Source organism: Penicillium hordei (genome assembly GCF_028827395.1).
Source record: "Penicillium hordei strain IBT 12815 chromosome Unknown utg000002l_segment0_segment0, whole genome shotgun sequence".
Taxonomy (NCBI): domain Eukaryota; kingdom Fungi; phylum Ascomycota; class Eurotiomycetes; order Eurotiales; family Aspergillaceae; genus Penicillium; species Penicillium hordei.
In genome coordinates this window covers 4989484-5005938 of record NW_026623143.1, presented here as the reverse complement: position 1 = coordinate 5005938, position 16455 = coordinate 4989484, and the positions used below count along the sequence as shown (strand labels likewise).

General features: G+C 48.2%; 6 protein-coding genes across 6 annotated transcripts; 4 read left to right on the top strand and 2 right to left on the bottom strand.

The window, feature by feature from the left end:
* Positions 1–1065: 1065 nt before the first annotated feature.
* On the bottom strand, positions 1066–2265 carry N7537_005221 (uncharacterized protein; the record flags this gene model as incomplete). The annotated part of the gene is made up of 1 exon (XM_056896278.1): positions 1066–2265. The coding sequence occupies one exon, from the start codon at positions 2263–2265 to the stop codon at positions 1066–1068; it is 1200 nt and encodes a 399-aa protein (XP_056756026.1).
* A 637-nt stretch (positions 2266–2902) lies between these two features.
* Positions 2903–5684, top strand: N7537_005220 (sulfatase domain protein; the record flags this gene model as incomplete). Its single annotated transcript, XM_056896277.1, has 2 exons — positions 2903–3222; positions 3368–5684. 2 exons carry the CDS (start codon positions 2903–2905, stop codon positions 5682–5684), a joined length of 2637 nt encoding a protein of 878 aa, XP_056756025.1.
* Positions 5685–5747: 63 nt separating this feature from the next.
* On the top strand, positions 5748–5936 carry N7537_005219 (uncharacterized protein; the record flags this gene model as incomplete). Its single annotated transcript, XM_056896276.1, has 1 exon — positions 5748–5936. The coding sequence occupies one exon, from the start codon at positions 5748–5750 to the stop codon at positions 5934–5936; it is 189 nt and encodes a 62-aa protein (XP_056756024.1).
* Positions 5937–6575: 639 nt separating this feature from the next.
* N7537_005218 (uncharacterized protein) lies at positions 6576–7143 on the top strand (the record flags this gene model as incomplete). The annotated part of the gene is made up of 2 exons (XM_056896275.1): positions 6576–6751; positions 6960–7143. The coding sequence occupies 2 exons, from the start codon at positions 6576–6578 to the stop codon at positions 7141–7143; spliced, it is 360 nt and encodes a 119-aa protein (XP_056756023.1).
* Positions 7144–8118: 975 nt separating this feature from the next.
* On the bottom strand, positions 8119–10892 carry N7537_005217 (RFX family transcription factor; the record flags this gene model as incomplete). The annotated part of the gene is made up of 4 exons (XM_056896274.1): positions 8119–9673; positions 9726–10043; positions 10098–10800; positions 10874–10892. The coding sequence occupies 4 exons, from the start codon at positions 10890–10892 to the stop codon at positions 8119–8121; spliced, it is 2595 nt and encodes an 864-aa protein (XP_056756022.1).
* Positions 10893–12217: 1325 nt separating this feature from the next.
* pldA (uncharacterized protein) lies at positions 12218–15197 on the top strand (the record flags this gene model as incomplete). The annotated part of the gene is made up of 8 exons (XM_056896273.1): positions 12218–12278; positions 12341–12741; positions 12816–12968; positions 13019–13640; positions 13688–13948; positions 14015–14475; positions 14573–15121; positions 15183–15197. The coding sequence occupies 8 exons, from the start codon at positions 12218–12220 to the stop codon at positions 15195–15197; spliced, it is 2523 nt and encodes an 840-aa protein (XP_056756021.1).
* Between the last annotated feature and the right edge of the window lie 1258 nt (positions 15198–16455).

The window sequence follows — 16455 nt, the reverse complement described above, 5'->3', positions numbered from 1 at the left end:
ACCCCATTAAAATGGAAGGATCGGCGGAGAGGCAAATCCTTCCAACTTACTAAGGTTTGCAAAACGGGGGCCTTGGCATTTCGCGCTTATGTAAGGTCTCATTTTCGTATTATATAATCTTATTTTGGAGCCTTAAGTTAACTCGTTAGAGAGTTCTAACCCGAGGTTCGTAATATAGAGGGATACTAGCCTATAGGTAGTCTTGGCGGGGTCTATTTTAACGAGATGTGACTGTATTATTGTCCAGTTCCAGTAATAAGGCACACGACGAACTGGACATGTACAAAAAGGGAAAAGGTCCTCGTGTTACTTCGTTGTGCGTAACCCCTTATGGTGTCGCGATCGACATCGCTTGTTACGGAGTGGGTCTCAAAGCTTCTCCCTGTTGTTTAGAATTCCAAAGGGACCTATTTTTGAAAAGAGGCCAGATACTCCGTATTGAATTCTAGACCAGTACGGAGTACTTCATCGTACCTTCGTGTTAATGGCCTTATCTCAGGGAAGGATGCAACACTAAACACAGACGGCACAGAACCAGGGGGCCATAGGCATATCAACCTATGGGGATTTGACAACAAATCCATTATCAGACTAGGATGTCATTCTGGTGGAGAATTTGCTTGCGTCACGCTCTAGGGCTGAATAGGGGACCAAGGGGCCATGGCGGAAGAGATTTACGAAATACGAATACGGAGACGGTTTTAAAATACGAGTACGGGGTTTCAGATGGAACTTACCTAAAACGGACAGATTCGGTACATATGTATCTAAATGTAGGTATGTATATATATCTGATGTCGGGTATTCACATGCTGTAGCACAAAGAAAAAGCAACTAGACGCCTTTCCCGTCGACAAAAACTCTATTCTAACGAAAAGGGAAGATAAAATGGGAGATACATGGACTTTGGTTGGCGCATTTGGGAAGTAGCGTGAGAAATCAAACCCGAGGGGATGAGCACAAGCTGGCGAAGCTGTGTCCTGGGTTAAACGTTCATTATCAAGATTTAGGTATGGGGGCCCATCAGGGCGTGCTGTACAACTGAACTTAGTTCTTCAAGAACATTCATGTCTTTGGTTTGGGCCAGCCATCGATGTCTCCAAACCATCGCGACCGATAGATTTCATTCCCTTTCATGATCTGGTGGCGCACCCCGTCAACCACGAGACTGGTGTGATTCCCTCGGTAGAGCCGCCATAGAGACTGGGTGTATAGAAAGCTTCCATCGGGGGCGAGACTGAAACCCTTGAGGTCCGACTGCGGCAACTCCACGTATTCTCCCTGGCGGGTAATCCCATGACGGTCGTTGGTGGTAACCTCGAAGCCAGGCATATATTTCTCGATGACTTCATCGTATTCTGCGGTGAATTTCATTTGATCGATATCGAAGGCGTGGAGACCGATATCGTTGGAGACGAGGAAGACTCGTTCATTGGGGACGGGGACGAGATCATGGGGCCCGGACCACCAGCTGTATCCGTGTCCCCATTCGACGTCGATATCGTAATACTCGGGGAATCGGAATCGATAGGCTTCATCCACGCTGAGTAGACCCGTCTCGGCATCAAAGGGGTATCCCTGAATGACGCCGTAGGCCGGAACGGGATCGGAGCCATCGGCGGCGGCATCGGTGCCGGTCGCCCACAACATCTGGCCCTGCTCATCCCAGATCATCGCGTGGATAGCTCGAAGACCTTCGACCCGTTGCAATACGGGAGGTTCATCGACGAGGGGGAGAGCCTCACTCATGTTGTAGACCAAAATACCGTCCCAGGGACGCTGTCCGGTGGTTCCGACCGCGAGGCGATCACCGGGCAAAGGCTCGATGGTATGGGCATTGTGTAGGACATCATTCGCTCTGTTGAGGGCGAAGGTGATTTTCTTATCGGTGGAGGGTTGGTCGGGGGTATGGTTGATGACAACGATGAGAGCACTGTAGACAGCAGCGACGCTTTTACCGCCTCGCATCCACTTCATATCGGTCGCATCGTTGTAACCGCTATATAAACCACTCTGAATCAGAGGAGGCAGGGGTTGAGTGACATCTTCTCGTTGCCAACTCCATTTGACAACACTATTCCGGTCATGAATTTTCAATACGGGCGGGATCGCATAATGACCAGTAATGATATCTTGCCAGGGACCCTGGACGGGAATGGTTATACCATTTTCTGCCTTGAGTCTGGGTTGAGGTTCAATCAGAGGAACTTGAAAGGCCAGTGGCTCAAATAAGAGCGAGATCCAACCGAATAAGCTCCCTAACATGATGGGGGATATACGGGAGGAAGAGGAGAAACCCGATTTATTTTTATTTTTCCGGAGAGCGGGGCCTCTTTTTTTTTTTTCTTGGCTGGACCTTCTTGGGGGGACTAGGGGGGCTTGGGGGGCTTGGGCGGCCTTTACAGCATAGGAGGGGGGGGGGGGGGGGGGCCTTACAACATAGGAAGGAAGGGGGGGGGTGAAGTTTGGGGCTAAGTTTGGGGACCATTTGATTGCCATTTGATCCATTTGATCGTAAGTTAACGATATCAGGATAGGATCGTATAAAATAACAGGTAACAGGTTAGGTTAGTATGGAGTTACTAAAGATTCAATTTCAATCATATTCTTAACTATATCTCATAATACTACATACTACATACTACATAATACTACATAATACTACCAACATAAAAGATAGTAAGACACGGTAAATGATTACCTAGGTAGTATTCTCCGTACTCTCCGTACCTAATCATCGTTCTCCACCTAAAATCCCACCAGGTGGACATCCTTGGCATAATGAGACCCTTGGACTTTCTCCTTCTTTACTCCGTTCTTCTTCTTCTTTTCTTTAAATATCCGGGGGTGTGAAGTGTATATTATATATATATATTTCATTTTCATTCATTTCATATATATCATGAAAGTCGTTCACGCTGTTCATGCTTATTTAAGCCACGGCATCCGGCAGGTTCGTCTGTCACCTGGTGAGACCCTGGATGCCGTCTGGGACTTTTCCCGTCGTTATTTTTTCACTCTGGCCTTCTTTTCGTTATTCACGGCCAAGTTGCTCCATCTTTATGCTCATATCTATTCTCTACCTCTTCCCCGACTATTTTTATGGGGTCTTACCTTCTTTTTCCAAGATGTGATGATTCTGTTGCTGTTTCGCATTCTTGCCCAGAAGGTCGCGTGGCGACCGGGAGCCGCCCTCCTTGCAATCTTGGTAATCCCCTCTAGGTAAGTACCCACGTGCCCCCTTTTTTCCAACTTCAACTTGGGGGCTTTTCAACATTGATTTGAATTGATCTTATTTTATTTTATTTTGGATTGATCTGGGTTGATCTGAATGAAATCAATTGAATAATATCTAACTATGCCACAGTCTACTCGTCTCGTTCATGGCCGCCGCCAATACCTCCTTTTATGTCTTCACCGGTGCCGAGATCCACTGGCGCCAAGCCAAGTCCTTCAATGGTGATGCCGCTGCCATTCATACCCTGCTCACCGGTTTGACCGGGTTTTTGATTGTCGAGGGCATCCTTCTCACAATTTCATTGTTCGCCGCCCATTCCATTCATGCAATCACCGGAGGAATCCTGCATGTCTGGGCCTGGCCCATTCGATGGCTGTTTGCTCGTGTGCGACCGCACGTGGAGCCCCTGGTCCAGCGCTTCTGGCCTGCCAAATCCCCAGCACCCGACCTTCCCGACCCTCGAATCTACGAACAAATCTCCATGGATGACAATGATGATCTCAGTGACAATGAAGAGGGGGATCACCTCTTGAATACCGCTCAACTACCCAACCGTCTCCCGGAGTCCAAGCGAGTCACCGATGGCGTCCCCCAACGAGCCCTCATTCTGGGATTGTTCAGTCTCTTCCTCTTCCTCAGGTTTATGCGACCGTGGGACCCTGTCTATATGTACATGTCCACCACCTTGCCCCTGACTACAGTCATTGAAGGCGCCGAGCGTCACTCCCCCGTCGATACCACGGGCACACCGGCTCGTTATGATTATTTGGAGCAGGCCACTGCATTGGGCCCGGCACCCCGTTGGAGCTGGATGTCCAAGGAACCGATTGCTGGTTTCGAGGACTGGGATCAATCCGACCCCTTAGCGCTTCACTACAACCCACATGATGACCCATTGCACATCTCCAACCTTGACAAGCCCGTGCTGGAGGAGATCCATAACGCATTGGCTAGCGGCGATGTTAAGATCAAGCATGTCGTTTTCTTGAAACTCGAGAGTGCACGTGCCGATATCTTCCCCTTGCAGAAGGACAGTTTCATGTACAAGCGCATCGCGGAAACTTGGAAGGACAAGACGATCCCCCCAGAGGTAGTAGACCGCCTGGCAAACCTCACCCGGACTGCCGAGTTTTTGACCAACTTCCCCAATGGATTTGAGCATGACGATGCCCGTTTCAACGGCCGCAAAGCGTATGGTGGCATCAGTGCCAAGGATGCCATCACCTCCTCCACCTATACTCTCAAGAGTTTGACAGGAAGTTTCTGTGGTGTGACCCCAATGGTCGCCGATTTCAACCGCGAATTCGAGCACCACATCTACCAGCCATGTCTGCCCCACGTCTTCGACATACTCAGCCAGCAACCCGATATCACCAGCGAGACCGATGACTTTACCAAATGGCCGTGGCATTCGACCTTTATGATGTCTGTCACCGAAACGTACGACAACCAGGACAAATTGACGCCCCACTTGGGATTCCGTGACAAGCAGACCAAGGAGACCATCATCAAACCCGAGGCCAAGCATTATCCTGTTACGAGTGCCGAGGTCAACTACTATGGCTACCCCGAATCTGAGCTTCGAGAGTACATCCGTGATGCCATCGATGATGCGGAACGTGACCACCAGCGTCTCTTCCTCTCCCACCTCACGAGTACCACTCACCATCCGTGGGGAGTTCCGAACGACGCCTATGAAGATATGATGGGCTCAAAATCCGGTGCCAACAATGATATGAATCGATACCTGAACTCGGTTGGTTATGTGGATGATTGGCTCTCGGAGCTCATCGATATCCTAGAGGAGAAGGGAGTTGCCAATGAGACCTTGTTCGTCATGGCTGGAGATCACGGCCTTTCCCTTCCCAACGACGGCGGAATCACTCCCTATGACAACCCCCACGTCGGCAGCTTCAAGGTCCCTATTGTGATTGCACACCCTCAACTCCCTCCTGTCCAGATCGACACCCCAGTCATCAGCACCCAGATCGTCCCCACCATTATCGACTTGTTGATCGAGTCGGCATCCCTCAGCCAGGATAGCACACGCTCTGCCCGCGATATTCGCTCCCTGTACGAAGGTCAATCCCTGATCCGACCACAGGTCGTCGAGCAGGACGGACGTGAAGCCTGGCATTTCACCGTCATGAATACCGGTGGTTCATGGCTATCTGTTCGGTCAGCCGCCCGGCCCGAGTTCCGCCTGGTGATCCCGCTAGTCAACGACGTGGAATGGCGCTTCTCCGATGTGTCCAAGGACCCGAACGAGCTGAGCCCGATCGAGCGCTTCAGCCTGGCCGATCTAGCAGCCGCGGTCGACAAGGTGTACAATGATGAAGAAGTTCTCAACTGGCTCTACAACGCGTCCTATGTCACCAACTGGTGGGTACTGGAGAACTGGGACCGATGGAGATACTCCCCAAAGGCCAAAGAAGACAAAAGCTAAGCGTTCTCATGAACCGACTTGGGCGCGAATCTTTATTTATATCTCATCTATCTTAATACTTGCATGCCTCATCTACCAAGTGTCTGCTTGGGATGGGCACTCTGGGTTTACGACAATGCCGCTATGGCGGGATCCACCAGTATTGGCGGACCTACCGAACGTGGAGGTCGGGAGCAAGCCGAGCATACCTTCGCCGGGTCCGTCTTGAAGCCTTATGTTGATCGTTTGGTTCGGAGTCAGTCTCGAGAATGAGACACCGTGTGTCTCAGGACGTGAGCTCCCGACAAATCTGGCATGTCGTCCGGAGTAGAAGCGATTCTTCTTCGTGTACTTGTTTATATATCCATCTTATCTATCGCGAACACCTGTACTTGATCATAACTGGATGTCATTTTTTGTTCTATTATTGCAAATATCACCCTTGGTTCTCTCTCGCATTGATAGTCTTCTCATGTAAACTAACCTTATTGGGATTAGCGGCTGCATGTGTAAAGAAATCGATGGTTCATCACGTTTTTAAGCTTCTATTGGCTCTTAAGATGTCCCAGCGATCTATGCGATGTGTCCCTTCTTCTGGTATCAGCGCAATCTACGGAGTTTCTCGGGCGTTCACGTTGGCAAACCTGAACCAGCAGGATTCTGTCGTCGTCTACGGGTTCGTCTTGCATCACCGTTGACTTTTCAGAGTGGTGCATTCTAACCACTCAATAGATTACCCTATTTATTCAGAGGCCATGAAATGTATTGAAATGACGGGGTGGTCAAGTTTCACCCCATGGCCGGGGGAACAAAGAGAAACTCGATCAGCTCGAAGCCAATCTGTTCAGTGGACACAGAACCAGTGCGTTATTTTGTGATGCCTTATTATCTGGATTCCCCAGCAATCCTCAAATGTGCTCTCCGGATCTGCAACGTCTTCGGACTCTGGTGGACAGGTACAGCTTTCCAATTGCGTGTGATGAGACCATCAGGTCGTTCATCAATGTCGATGTTCTGCCATATGTTGATATTGTCATGACCAGCTTGACCAAATCTTTCAGTGGCGGTTCCGATATTATGGCCGGATCGTAAGTTGACCAAAGAATTCCAACTGTTCGAAACAATATTCTGACCAGGCCTGCATGTATTGTTATTGTTAACCCGCAATCCGATCACTCTTTCGTCGAAGGGTCAACTATCCATTTCTGAATTTCACTAGACATTTCTATAGGCAAGCAAAGAGGAAGAATGCAGCCTATGGCTCCATTCTCAGCATCATTTTTCTTAAGCATACAGCCACCGTGAGTTCTATAATAATCTCGACGTGCCCAAAGGGCCTAGCCTTGGTGCTATCTTTACTTTGGCCATTCCCTATGCCATTCTAGCGCACTCTAATGAGCTGGATTGGGCTGCGAGCTACGATGTGCCAGAGCATACTGTGAGGATCAGTGTCGGATTAGAGATACAAACAAACTGCTGAAGGTAGTTGACAAAGCTCTGGTTGACAAAGCTCTGGGATGTCTCACCAAGCACGACTTTGCATCATCTTATAGTCTAAAAGGGACAGACAGTAATCAATCTACCCACATCGCTTCCCGATGCGGAAGGGATGCCATCATCATAAAGCGTACAATGTAACAGTGAGTGGCACCTGTTACTATATACTACACTCTGTTTGCGCATATCCTCACTCGAAATTTCATCCCTACCACTATAAAACGAACGATTTCCTCAGAGTGATGCATCCATATTTTTTTGTTGGTCGCCTCAATTAGGAATTTTCCAAAGTGCAATAATGAATCCAGATTTAACGTTAAAGCCAGAGCGTCTGGGGATTGAACTAGAAAGAAAGAAAAGCAAAAAATATTAAAATATAAAATATATATAGAACCTTGGAAATGTGTCTCACTTCTAAATGGTTTGGGCAAACTACTGATATAACAGCCATCTCTCCAAGGAGATACCTCCAATAATCATATGTTGGTAGAAATTCAACGGTATAAGATTATTCTACTGTACATGGAGTTGGAGAACCATGAGGGAATGCAATCAAGTTAAAGATCACATAAAAATGTGTGACAACAGCTATTCATGCACATTAAAGTATCGCGTCAATGATCAAGGTACGTCCACAAGGAATATGTACAGAGGGACTCGATAGGAGACCCGAAAGTAAACAAACAGGGAAAGGAGAAGCAAGAACCAAGTCAGTACTGATTTCCGCCACGCCGATTAAATGCTGTAGGTTCAAAAGAAAACACCCGGCGTGCCGGGGATGCAAGGAAGACTTGAGAGCCTCATTGCTCGTGTCTCATCGCTTCATGCAAACAAAGGAGATGAAAAAGAAAAACAAAGGAAAATCGTGGGAACGCCATCCACAGCCAGCCAGCAGAGAAGCCTCCAGAGAAACAAGGGATATCCAACTCCAACTCATGAACAGAAATCAAAAATTAGACTAGATGACGACGACATCACCTTCGGCATCTGCGGGATCGGAGACCATCATGTCACCGTATTTACCAACTGCAAGCAACATAGTATCATCCTCAAGGTCAATTGCGCTGTCGTCATTGTTATGACCTTGGAAGCCCTGATCCTGAAGGGAGAGTCGCTTCTCGCTGGGAGGGTGTTTGAATTCTGGGTGTTGACTGGGAGGGTGGCTTGGATGGCCATTGTGAGCCACAGGACTCGGGTTGGATTTGGCTTGAGAATCATTTGATGCGTCAAAAGGGGATGTCTCAGAAACAGACGTTTGTTTCATCTGAAAGTGGCCGAGTGATTCGGGGCCAAACGTCGCACTTTGCAGAGATCCGGGGGTATTGCGCATGAAACCGCCCTTCTCTGCTTGCCAGACCATCATTTCGTGGAAGAAGACTTTGGTCATCCACCAGGCACTAAAGCTTGGTGCGCCAGCCAGGGTAAGTCGGTGCAACACGCTATCCCACAAGGCATCAACTTTTTCAATGACACACTGCGTGCGGTGATTGGCAAAGGCGGCGGGGATGTTGAGGATAAATTGAACCCATTTGTCGGGGAAATTGTACTCGTCTCCGGGAGCACTTTCTACAGGGAACTTATGGGCCTCAACAGAATCGGGGCTATCAGGTTGCGTGAAGAAAAGCAAGCTTGTGGAGGGGTCGGCATCAGTCAGTGGAGTCAAGAGCGCACGGATGTCATGCTTGAGAATTTGCTCTGTCGCTGGCTCAGCACAGGTCGGAATGTTCGCCTTGGTCATCATATCTTTAGGATTGACCATCGTTTTAAAGTCGGTCCACATTTGGTTTCGGTTATCCGGATGGCAAAGCCAAGCGGCAGCGGCATTGGCAGCCTGGTTCACATCAAGCATGTGCTTGAGGAGATTGCAAAATATATGCGCGGGAATCAGGCGTGCTAAAGAGACATGGGTTGGTTGGGTCTTAAACGTCTCAGCGATATGGCCACAAAGCCGTTGTGAGATAGAGTTAAAAGCGTCTAAGACTGGCCTGGGAACCACCTGGGTTGTTAGGGGCGCCACAAACGCAATCATCTTCTGGTACATCATCCAATCACATTCCTTGATCCAGGGAGCAAGGTTGGGATGGGTTAACAACTTTTGAACGGGAACAGTCAATGTTCCATGGAAAGCAGAGAAATACTTCATAAGATTTCTTTCCTTGCAATATCGGAAGCTGTCGATGACCGAAATACAATGGGAGCGATATAGGGCTGCAAGGGCTGCAGCAACTTTCAAGTCGGTGTTTGCAGGTAAGTAGGCACGGATATCGGGAAGTTGAAGGGTATCGTTATCAACCAAAGTGTTCTCATCCATCGGGAACTGAAGCATCTGGTGTATCATTTTCCCAGCTTGCTGGGCTACGTTCTCGCGAGTGATCGTCGCATCTGGTCCAGACGGGGTGTGGCCTTGGCAATTGCAGTCGGTAGGAGAGGCATTGTTCGGGAAGCGAGGAGCGAAGGAAGTGGTGGGAGATGGGAATATGGCAGTGTCGGCAGTCGGTTGCTGTACGCTAGCACTAGTCATTTGTTAGTGAGAGCGAACGAGGATTGATGTCAGTTATATCTCACCTTCTCGAGCGCATCGCACTGGCAGCCCTGGAGGGCATAGAAGTAGGGCCATTTGGATGATGAGCAATTTGTGGGTTGAGAGGTGCAAGCTTTTGTTGCTTTTCTTCGATGACCGACAAATCGACGTAGTGATACTTGGACTCGCCTCGAACTCCAAGACGCCGAGTCTGTACATTGGGGAAGATGATGCGAACCAACTTTCCGAATGATGCAGGGTTCAGTACTGAGACGCGTTCCGTTCCACAGTTCTCTGCATAGCAGCAATAGACCCGGTCACGGCGTACTGAACCACTGCTCTTACGGCAATTTTCTCTCAGCCTGTGCACACAGTTAGACGCATGGTTGCAGGGTATTTGTGGCAATGTGCCTTACCAGATCATCGCGAAGACCTGCTTCACTTTCTCAGCCTTGCCCCCACCACCCTCATTCTTCATAACTTCGGCTGCCATTTGCTTAAGATTCCATCCCTCATACTGGCGAAGCAGCTTGCGCAACTCGTTGTCGTTTGCCACAGTCGAGCTAGCTCCTCTTTTCTTTTTAGCTCCTGGCTCCGAGATCTCTTGATCCTCGACGATGTGGTCCGGAAGGTGGTTCTCGACGCCACTGTCATACATTGGCTGGTATTGCGGGACAGATACACCAGGCAAGCCGCTTGGTATTTCAGCCTGTATGGGGTGGTGGGAAAGCGGGTGGCCCTGCATCGGGTGGTTTGGAAAGTCATCGGCTCGAGACATCCCGGTATGGGGGTCTTGCATTGATTGATCCAGCGGTGCGCCGTTGTGGTGTGAAAGCTGATGCCCAAATCGCATTAGCATGTCCTCCGGGTTGTTGAACATATGCTGGCCCGTTCCGACTTGCGATGGCATAAACTGTGGGAACCCGTCGAGGTGCTGGTCTTGGGTTTGCTGAGTGGTACTCGAGTGGATGCTTGCTGTTGATCCTCTGGACCGAGGGCGACGGCTAGCCCTTGAAAGGGCCTCGGAGCGTGCTCGCACGGGGTCTGCAGTACCTGGTCGGCTTTGAGGGGCAATCTGTGTTGTCTGGGACACTACACTGCCCTGCGAGTGAGCTCGAGCTTGCAAGCACGTTAGCATGGGGAACCAAATGACCCGCAGAGCTTATTATTTGTAGTACTGCACTGCACTTACCGAGTTCTGGCGGCATCATGCTCTGCTTCGTTTGAGTTAGTAAGTGGAGGAGCTGGTAACCAGGGCGATGGCTAGTCGTTTGTCTCGTTTCGCAACGTTCACAAGACCATTCAAATCCAAAATTAGGCAGGCACACCCGACAAACAAAATATGTAATCCAAAACGATCCAAGAACATTAACCAAAAAGTGACAACTTGTCGCCAGCCTTGGGCTCTGAGAGGCTAGCCGCGTTGTGTGAGTCGAGGGAGGATAAACAGAAAAGGGCCCGTTCCTCTGACAACGTTGTTTTTCCCATCTAGTCACGTGCCTGTGGTCAGCATTCCCAAAACAAAACAACGTTTTTTAAACAATGAGCGGAGGAATGATTTACGATTTAACATCGGCTTAGGGTTTATTGAGGACAAGGAGGATATTCTATCACAAGTATACTCAGTGTTGTATACAAGTTGTAGTATTACATATGTCTACGTTCTGAACTAAAGCTCAAATGTGGTTTTTGTATCACGTGATCTATATCAACACTACCTTGTATAGGGCTTTATACAGACCCTAGAAGACCATGACCAATAGACACCTTAGACAACATATATCGGGTATTTATCCCTACATGTATCCTATTTCAACAAAATACTCTCAAGATAGGTGTGAAGGAACCCTTGCAATCCCCTATTTTGGACCTTTCGGATCCAATTACAATTACATCATTGGTTCCGACACTAACAACATACGGCACCTTTATATACATCGTAACGGAGTAGATCTGAATACAGATGTGTTGTGTAGTTGGTTTGAGATGGTGTAAGAGGCATTGCATCTAAGATACCACTACTATATATGTTGATATACTTTGATCAACTGACCACTTTGTAGTTCTTCGAATGCTGCCCAGGTACGATGTATATACCTCCACTACAAACGATAAACATTCTACCTGATCGACGCTACCCAGACTGTTATTTGGTATTTACTACTATATCCATGGATTCCAAAGGTTTCCTATCCTTTTTACATAATCTAATATGAAGTTTATGCATTGCCAAGAAAGAAGCGAGTGGCCCGGCATTAGGAACCACGGAAATAGTAGGGTCCACGCGGCCTACAGAAATAGGAAGAATCCAAACATAGTACATCGGACGATTTGGATCGGCATTTGAATATTTTGAATATTTTAAATATTTTCCTTGGCATTTAAAGAGACAAATCAGATGGTACTCTGTAGGTAGATGTAGGGCTGTGATGTCACTAATTTAACGAAACAGTATTGTCTCCAGATCTCCCCTCTCCCCCTCCCTTCCAAACACTCCCCCCAATTTTCTCCAACTCTACCCCCGAAGACCCCAATCATGAAGAAATTCAAGGAGAGGTTTGAACAAGGAATTGACCATCTGGAGGGGTCGTTCAAAGGTTGGAAAATTGAGAACCCCACCTATTTTATCAAAATTAGAAAACTGATCTGATTACCCAAGACACCCATATCCACGATGTCAAAGCTGAAGCTACACATTTAAAGGCTAAAGTCGGCAAGTTCTTTAACATCATAAACCCAAACCATCGCCATGACGAGGAGCACGAACAAGCGACAGACCGGAAGCGATCCGAGATCGCAGACTCACATCGCTTCAAATCCTTTGCACCCATCCACGACGGTAATCGCGTCAAGTGGTATGTCGATGGTAAGGACTACTTGTGGGCAGTCTCCGAGGCTCTGGAGAAAGCCACAGAGACCATCTACATTGCCGACTGGTGGCTCTCTCCAGAACTCTTCTTGCGCCGTCCTCCCGTCGAACACCAGGAATGGCGGTTGGATCAAGTCTTGAAGCGACGCGCGGAAGCAGGTGTCAAAATTTATATCATTGTCTACAAAGAGGTTGGCCATTATCCTGCTGTTGTCAAGAAAAAAAAAAAAAAAAAAAAAACTAGACTAATCCATCTATACTAAAGGTTAACCAAGCCCTTACTTGCAATTCCGCACACACTAAACATGCCTTGCGCAACCTCTGCCCCGAGGGAACTCCTGGCTACGGCAATATCCGAGTTATGCGCCATCCCGACCACAATGTCTTTGAGAACGCAGCTGATATGACTCTTTACTGGGTATGTACATGAGATCTATTGGCTGGGACCGAATTAACAATCAAAAAAAGGCGCACCACGAGAAATTCATTGTCATTGACTACAATGTGGGCTTTATCGGAGGCATTGATCTTTGTTTCGGACGATGGGATGCAAACCAACACCCACTGGCCGATGTCCACCCAAGAGGTTTGCGGGATGACATTTTCCCGGGACAAGATTTCAATAACAACCGGATCATGGACTTCCAGAGCGTAGAGGACTGGCAGAGTAACGAAGTCAGCAAAGTCGACTTTGGCCGCATGCCCTGGCACGACGTGGCCATGGGCTTGCAGGGTGACTGTGTGTATGACATTGCCGAACACTTTGTTCTGCGCTGGAACTTCATCAAGCGCGATAAATACAAGCGCAGCCACGATGTCGACTGGCTGCTAATGGAGGGCCGCACAGGCGAAGACGAAGATATCATCGCCGTGCAGCGACCCAAGTATCCCTGCGGAGACTACATCCAACACCCACTGACACCCCTATCAACCAAGCCTCGTGGTAGCGTGGGCACGGTACGCGCTCAAATCGTGCGTAGCAGTGACGACTGGAGCAGTGGCATTCTGAACGAGCACAGTATCCAAAACGCGTACTGCGAGACCATTCGGAATGCCCAACACTATGTATACATCGAGAACCAGTTCTTTAGTATGTCCGCATCCTCTTCTCGCAGTATACTTCGCTAACCTTCATAGTCACTGCCACTGGTGATCAACAGCGCCCGATTTTCAACACAATCGGCCGAGCGATCGTCGAGGCTTGCGTACGCGCAGGCAAAGAGGGCCGCAAGTTCAGGGTTATCATTGTCATCCCCGCGATTCCTGGATTCGCTGGCGACCTGCGCGACAATGCTGCGTTAGGTACTCGGGCGATCATGGACTACCAGTACAAGTCGATTTGTCGCGGCGAACACTCGATCTTTGGACAGATCGAGAAAGAGGGTATCGACCCAAGAGGTAAGTTTTTTTTTTTTTTTTTTTTTTGCCTTCAGTTTCAGCTGCATGTCTAACGAGCTCATTCAGAACATGTCTTCGTGTTCGCCTTACGCGCTTATGATCGAATCAACAAAACGCCCGTTCTCGAGGAGCTCGAGAAGCAAGCCGATGTCACATACCAGGATATCCAGCGCGGTATCGCAGAGACCATCATGAGTGAAAGTGTGCACCCAGCGGTGGGCAAAGATGGCGACGATAACGAGAAGGACTATGCAGCCGATCAAAGTGCGAAGCAAGAAACTCTGCGCAAGCTCCAGAATTTCCAAGACAAGGTCGAGAAGAGAGAGACCGACGACGGTTTCCACAGCAAGGATTCAGTATCGCATTGTAGTATGTTGAACGGGGGTAAGATGTCCGACGAGACCTGGGAGGGCGATCCAGAGGCCGAAAAGGCCAACTTCGTCCAGGAGGAACTATACGTGCACGGCAAGGTGTGTATCGTCGACGATCGCACGATCATTTGCGGCAGCGCCAACATCAACGATCGGGTAAGTAGACACCAGCGCCTCATCCCTCGTCACATGTGACGCATTCACTTCTATTTTCTGGTCCGTATCATTAGCTGATATTCAATGTTCACCACAGTCCCAGCTTGGCTCGCACGATAGCGAACTGGCTATCGTAATGGAAGACCAAGACTTAATCGACAGTCAAATGAACGGACAGCCGTACCGGGCCTCCCGATTGGCCGCAACGCTCCGGCGGCAACTGTGGCGGGAACACCTAGGCCTACTGCGGGCGCAAGACTACGACGCCTCGGGTGACCCGAACGCGCAGCCGCCCGATGAGTCTCTTAATAAGATTGATGAGGGGCCAGAGAACGAGTTCGTGATGGATCCACTCAGCGATGGGGTCTGGAACACCTGGACGTCGCAGGCTAGCGGGAACACCGAGACGTATCGGATGTTGTTCCGGGCGGACCCTGACGATCATATCAAGACTTTTGAGGACTATGACAATTTCCGTCCACGGGGCACCCACAAGGAAGGACATCTGTTCGATCCGTACATGCCGGCCAAGGATGTGCGTGAGAAGCTAGATCTCATCAAGGGTCACCTTGTTTGGTTGCCATTGGATTTCCTGCGCGACGCTGAAATGGCAGAGCCTGGGTTGGCTGTGAATCAAATTACAGAGGTGAGATTGATTGGGTTTTCTTATTTTTGTTATATTTACGAGGTTGCTAATCGTTCGACAGAGTATCTACACCTAAATCTATATTGTACTACGGGGGGAGGGGGGGAAGGGGAGATGTGCATCTTTCCCCTTTCACATAATCCGATCTATTCTTATTTTGGTATTAGGGAGTAAATGCAAATTATATCCATTAGTCTCTACAATAAAAAGAAAGATGAAACGCAATGAAAAAGTAGGAAACATGTCCGATAACGGAGGACACAGTTCGTCCACTCCAAATACCTTCAGAAGCCCTAAACAGACGTACTTTTGCAAAACCGAAATCTCCCAAAGGTCCATAGTGGAGAAGCAATAAAGTTGTCCCAACCCCCTGGGAATCCTCTATTTCGACTCCATTTATTTCTATTTATTCTTATTTGGGATATTTGGGATCTTTCGGGACTCGTATCTTTGCTTTTGCTTCGGGTTCGCTGAACCGCACTTCCGCTAAAAGAGATACATCTCATTGTCATCTGAATGGCGATCGGAAAAAGATTCCTCAGAAAAGGAATGGACTAGCTTGCTTCTTGGCAATGAATATTAGGTACTTTTGGTCCTTGTAGTAATTTGAGTAGGGAATCCGAAGTACTTTTATCACTTTCATTGCTTTTAGTATATTTATATTCTCTCTTTTGATTTTCACTTAATAGGGCGCAGCTGAACCGAAACCGAGACCGAGACCGACATTTTAAATATGGCTTTTTATAGTAGGATGGGGGAAGATCAGAGCTCTAAATATGTTGTATATGTACATTCAGATAGGGTTCACAAGATACCACATAGTACATGCTGTAACTAGCCCAACACGGTCCCCCCAAGGTGCGGGAGGGTGGCCATGTTAGGTGGGGTGCATAATTGTAGCAAAAACGACTTGATATAAATTCTATCAAATATATTGTCAGGATTGTCAATAATGTCAATAATGCCAATAATGTCACATTTTCTCTAGGAAATCCAGTTTCAAAAACTGTAGAATACAAATAGGTAGAATAAAACAGAATAAAAAAACAGTAAAGAAAGAGAGAGAAAAAAAAAAAAAAAAAAAAAAAAGGTCTAAGTATAACTCCTCCGGATGCGAGATGCAGTGCATCAAAAACTTTTGGGGACTTTTTGGAACACATCAAATGCATAAACACACGCCAAACGAGGTCACGAAGAAAGTGGAAAGGAAAACCCAGCCCCAAGGGGGTGGGAACTACCCTTGCACAGGGCTCATGCAGAGTAGATCAGTTCTGTAAATGCTACAAAGCAAATGCAGAGGTCTCTATGAGGAAGTTAGCCTTTTGCAAGGAGAG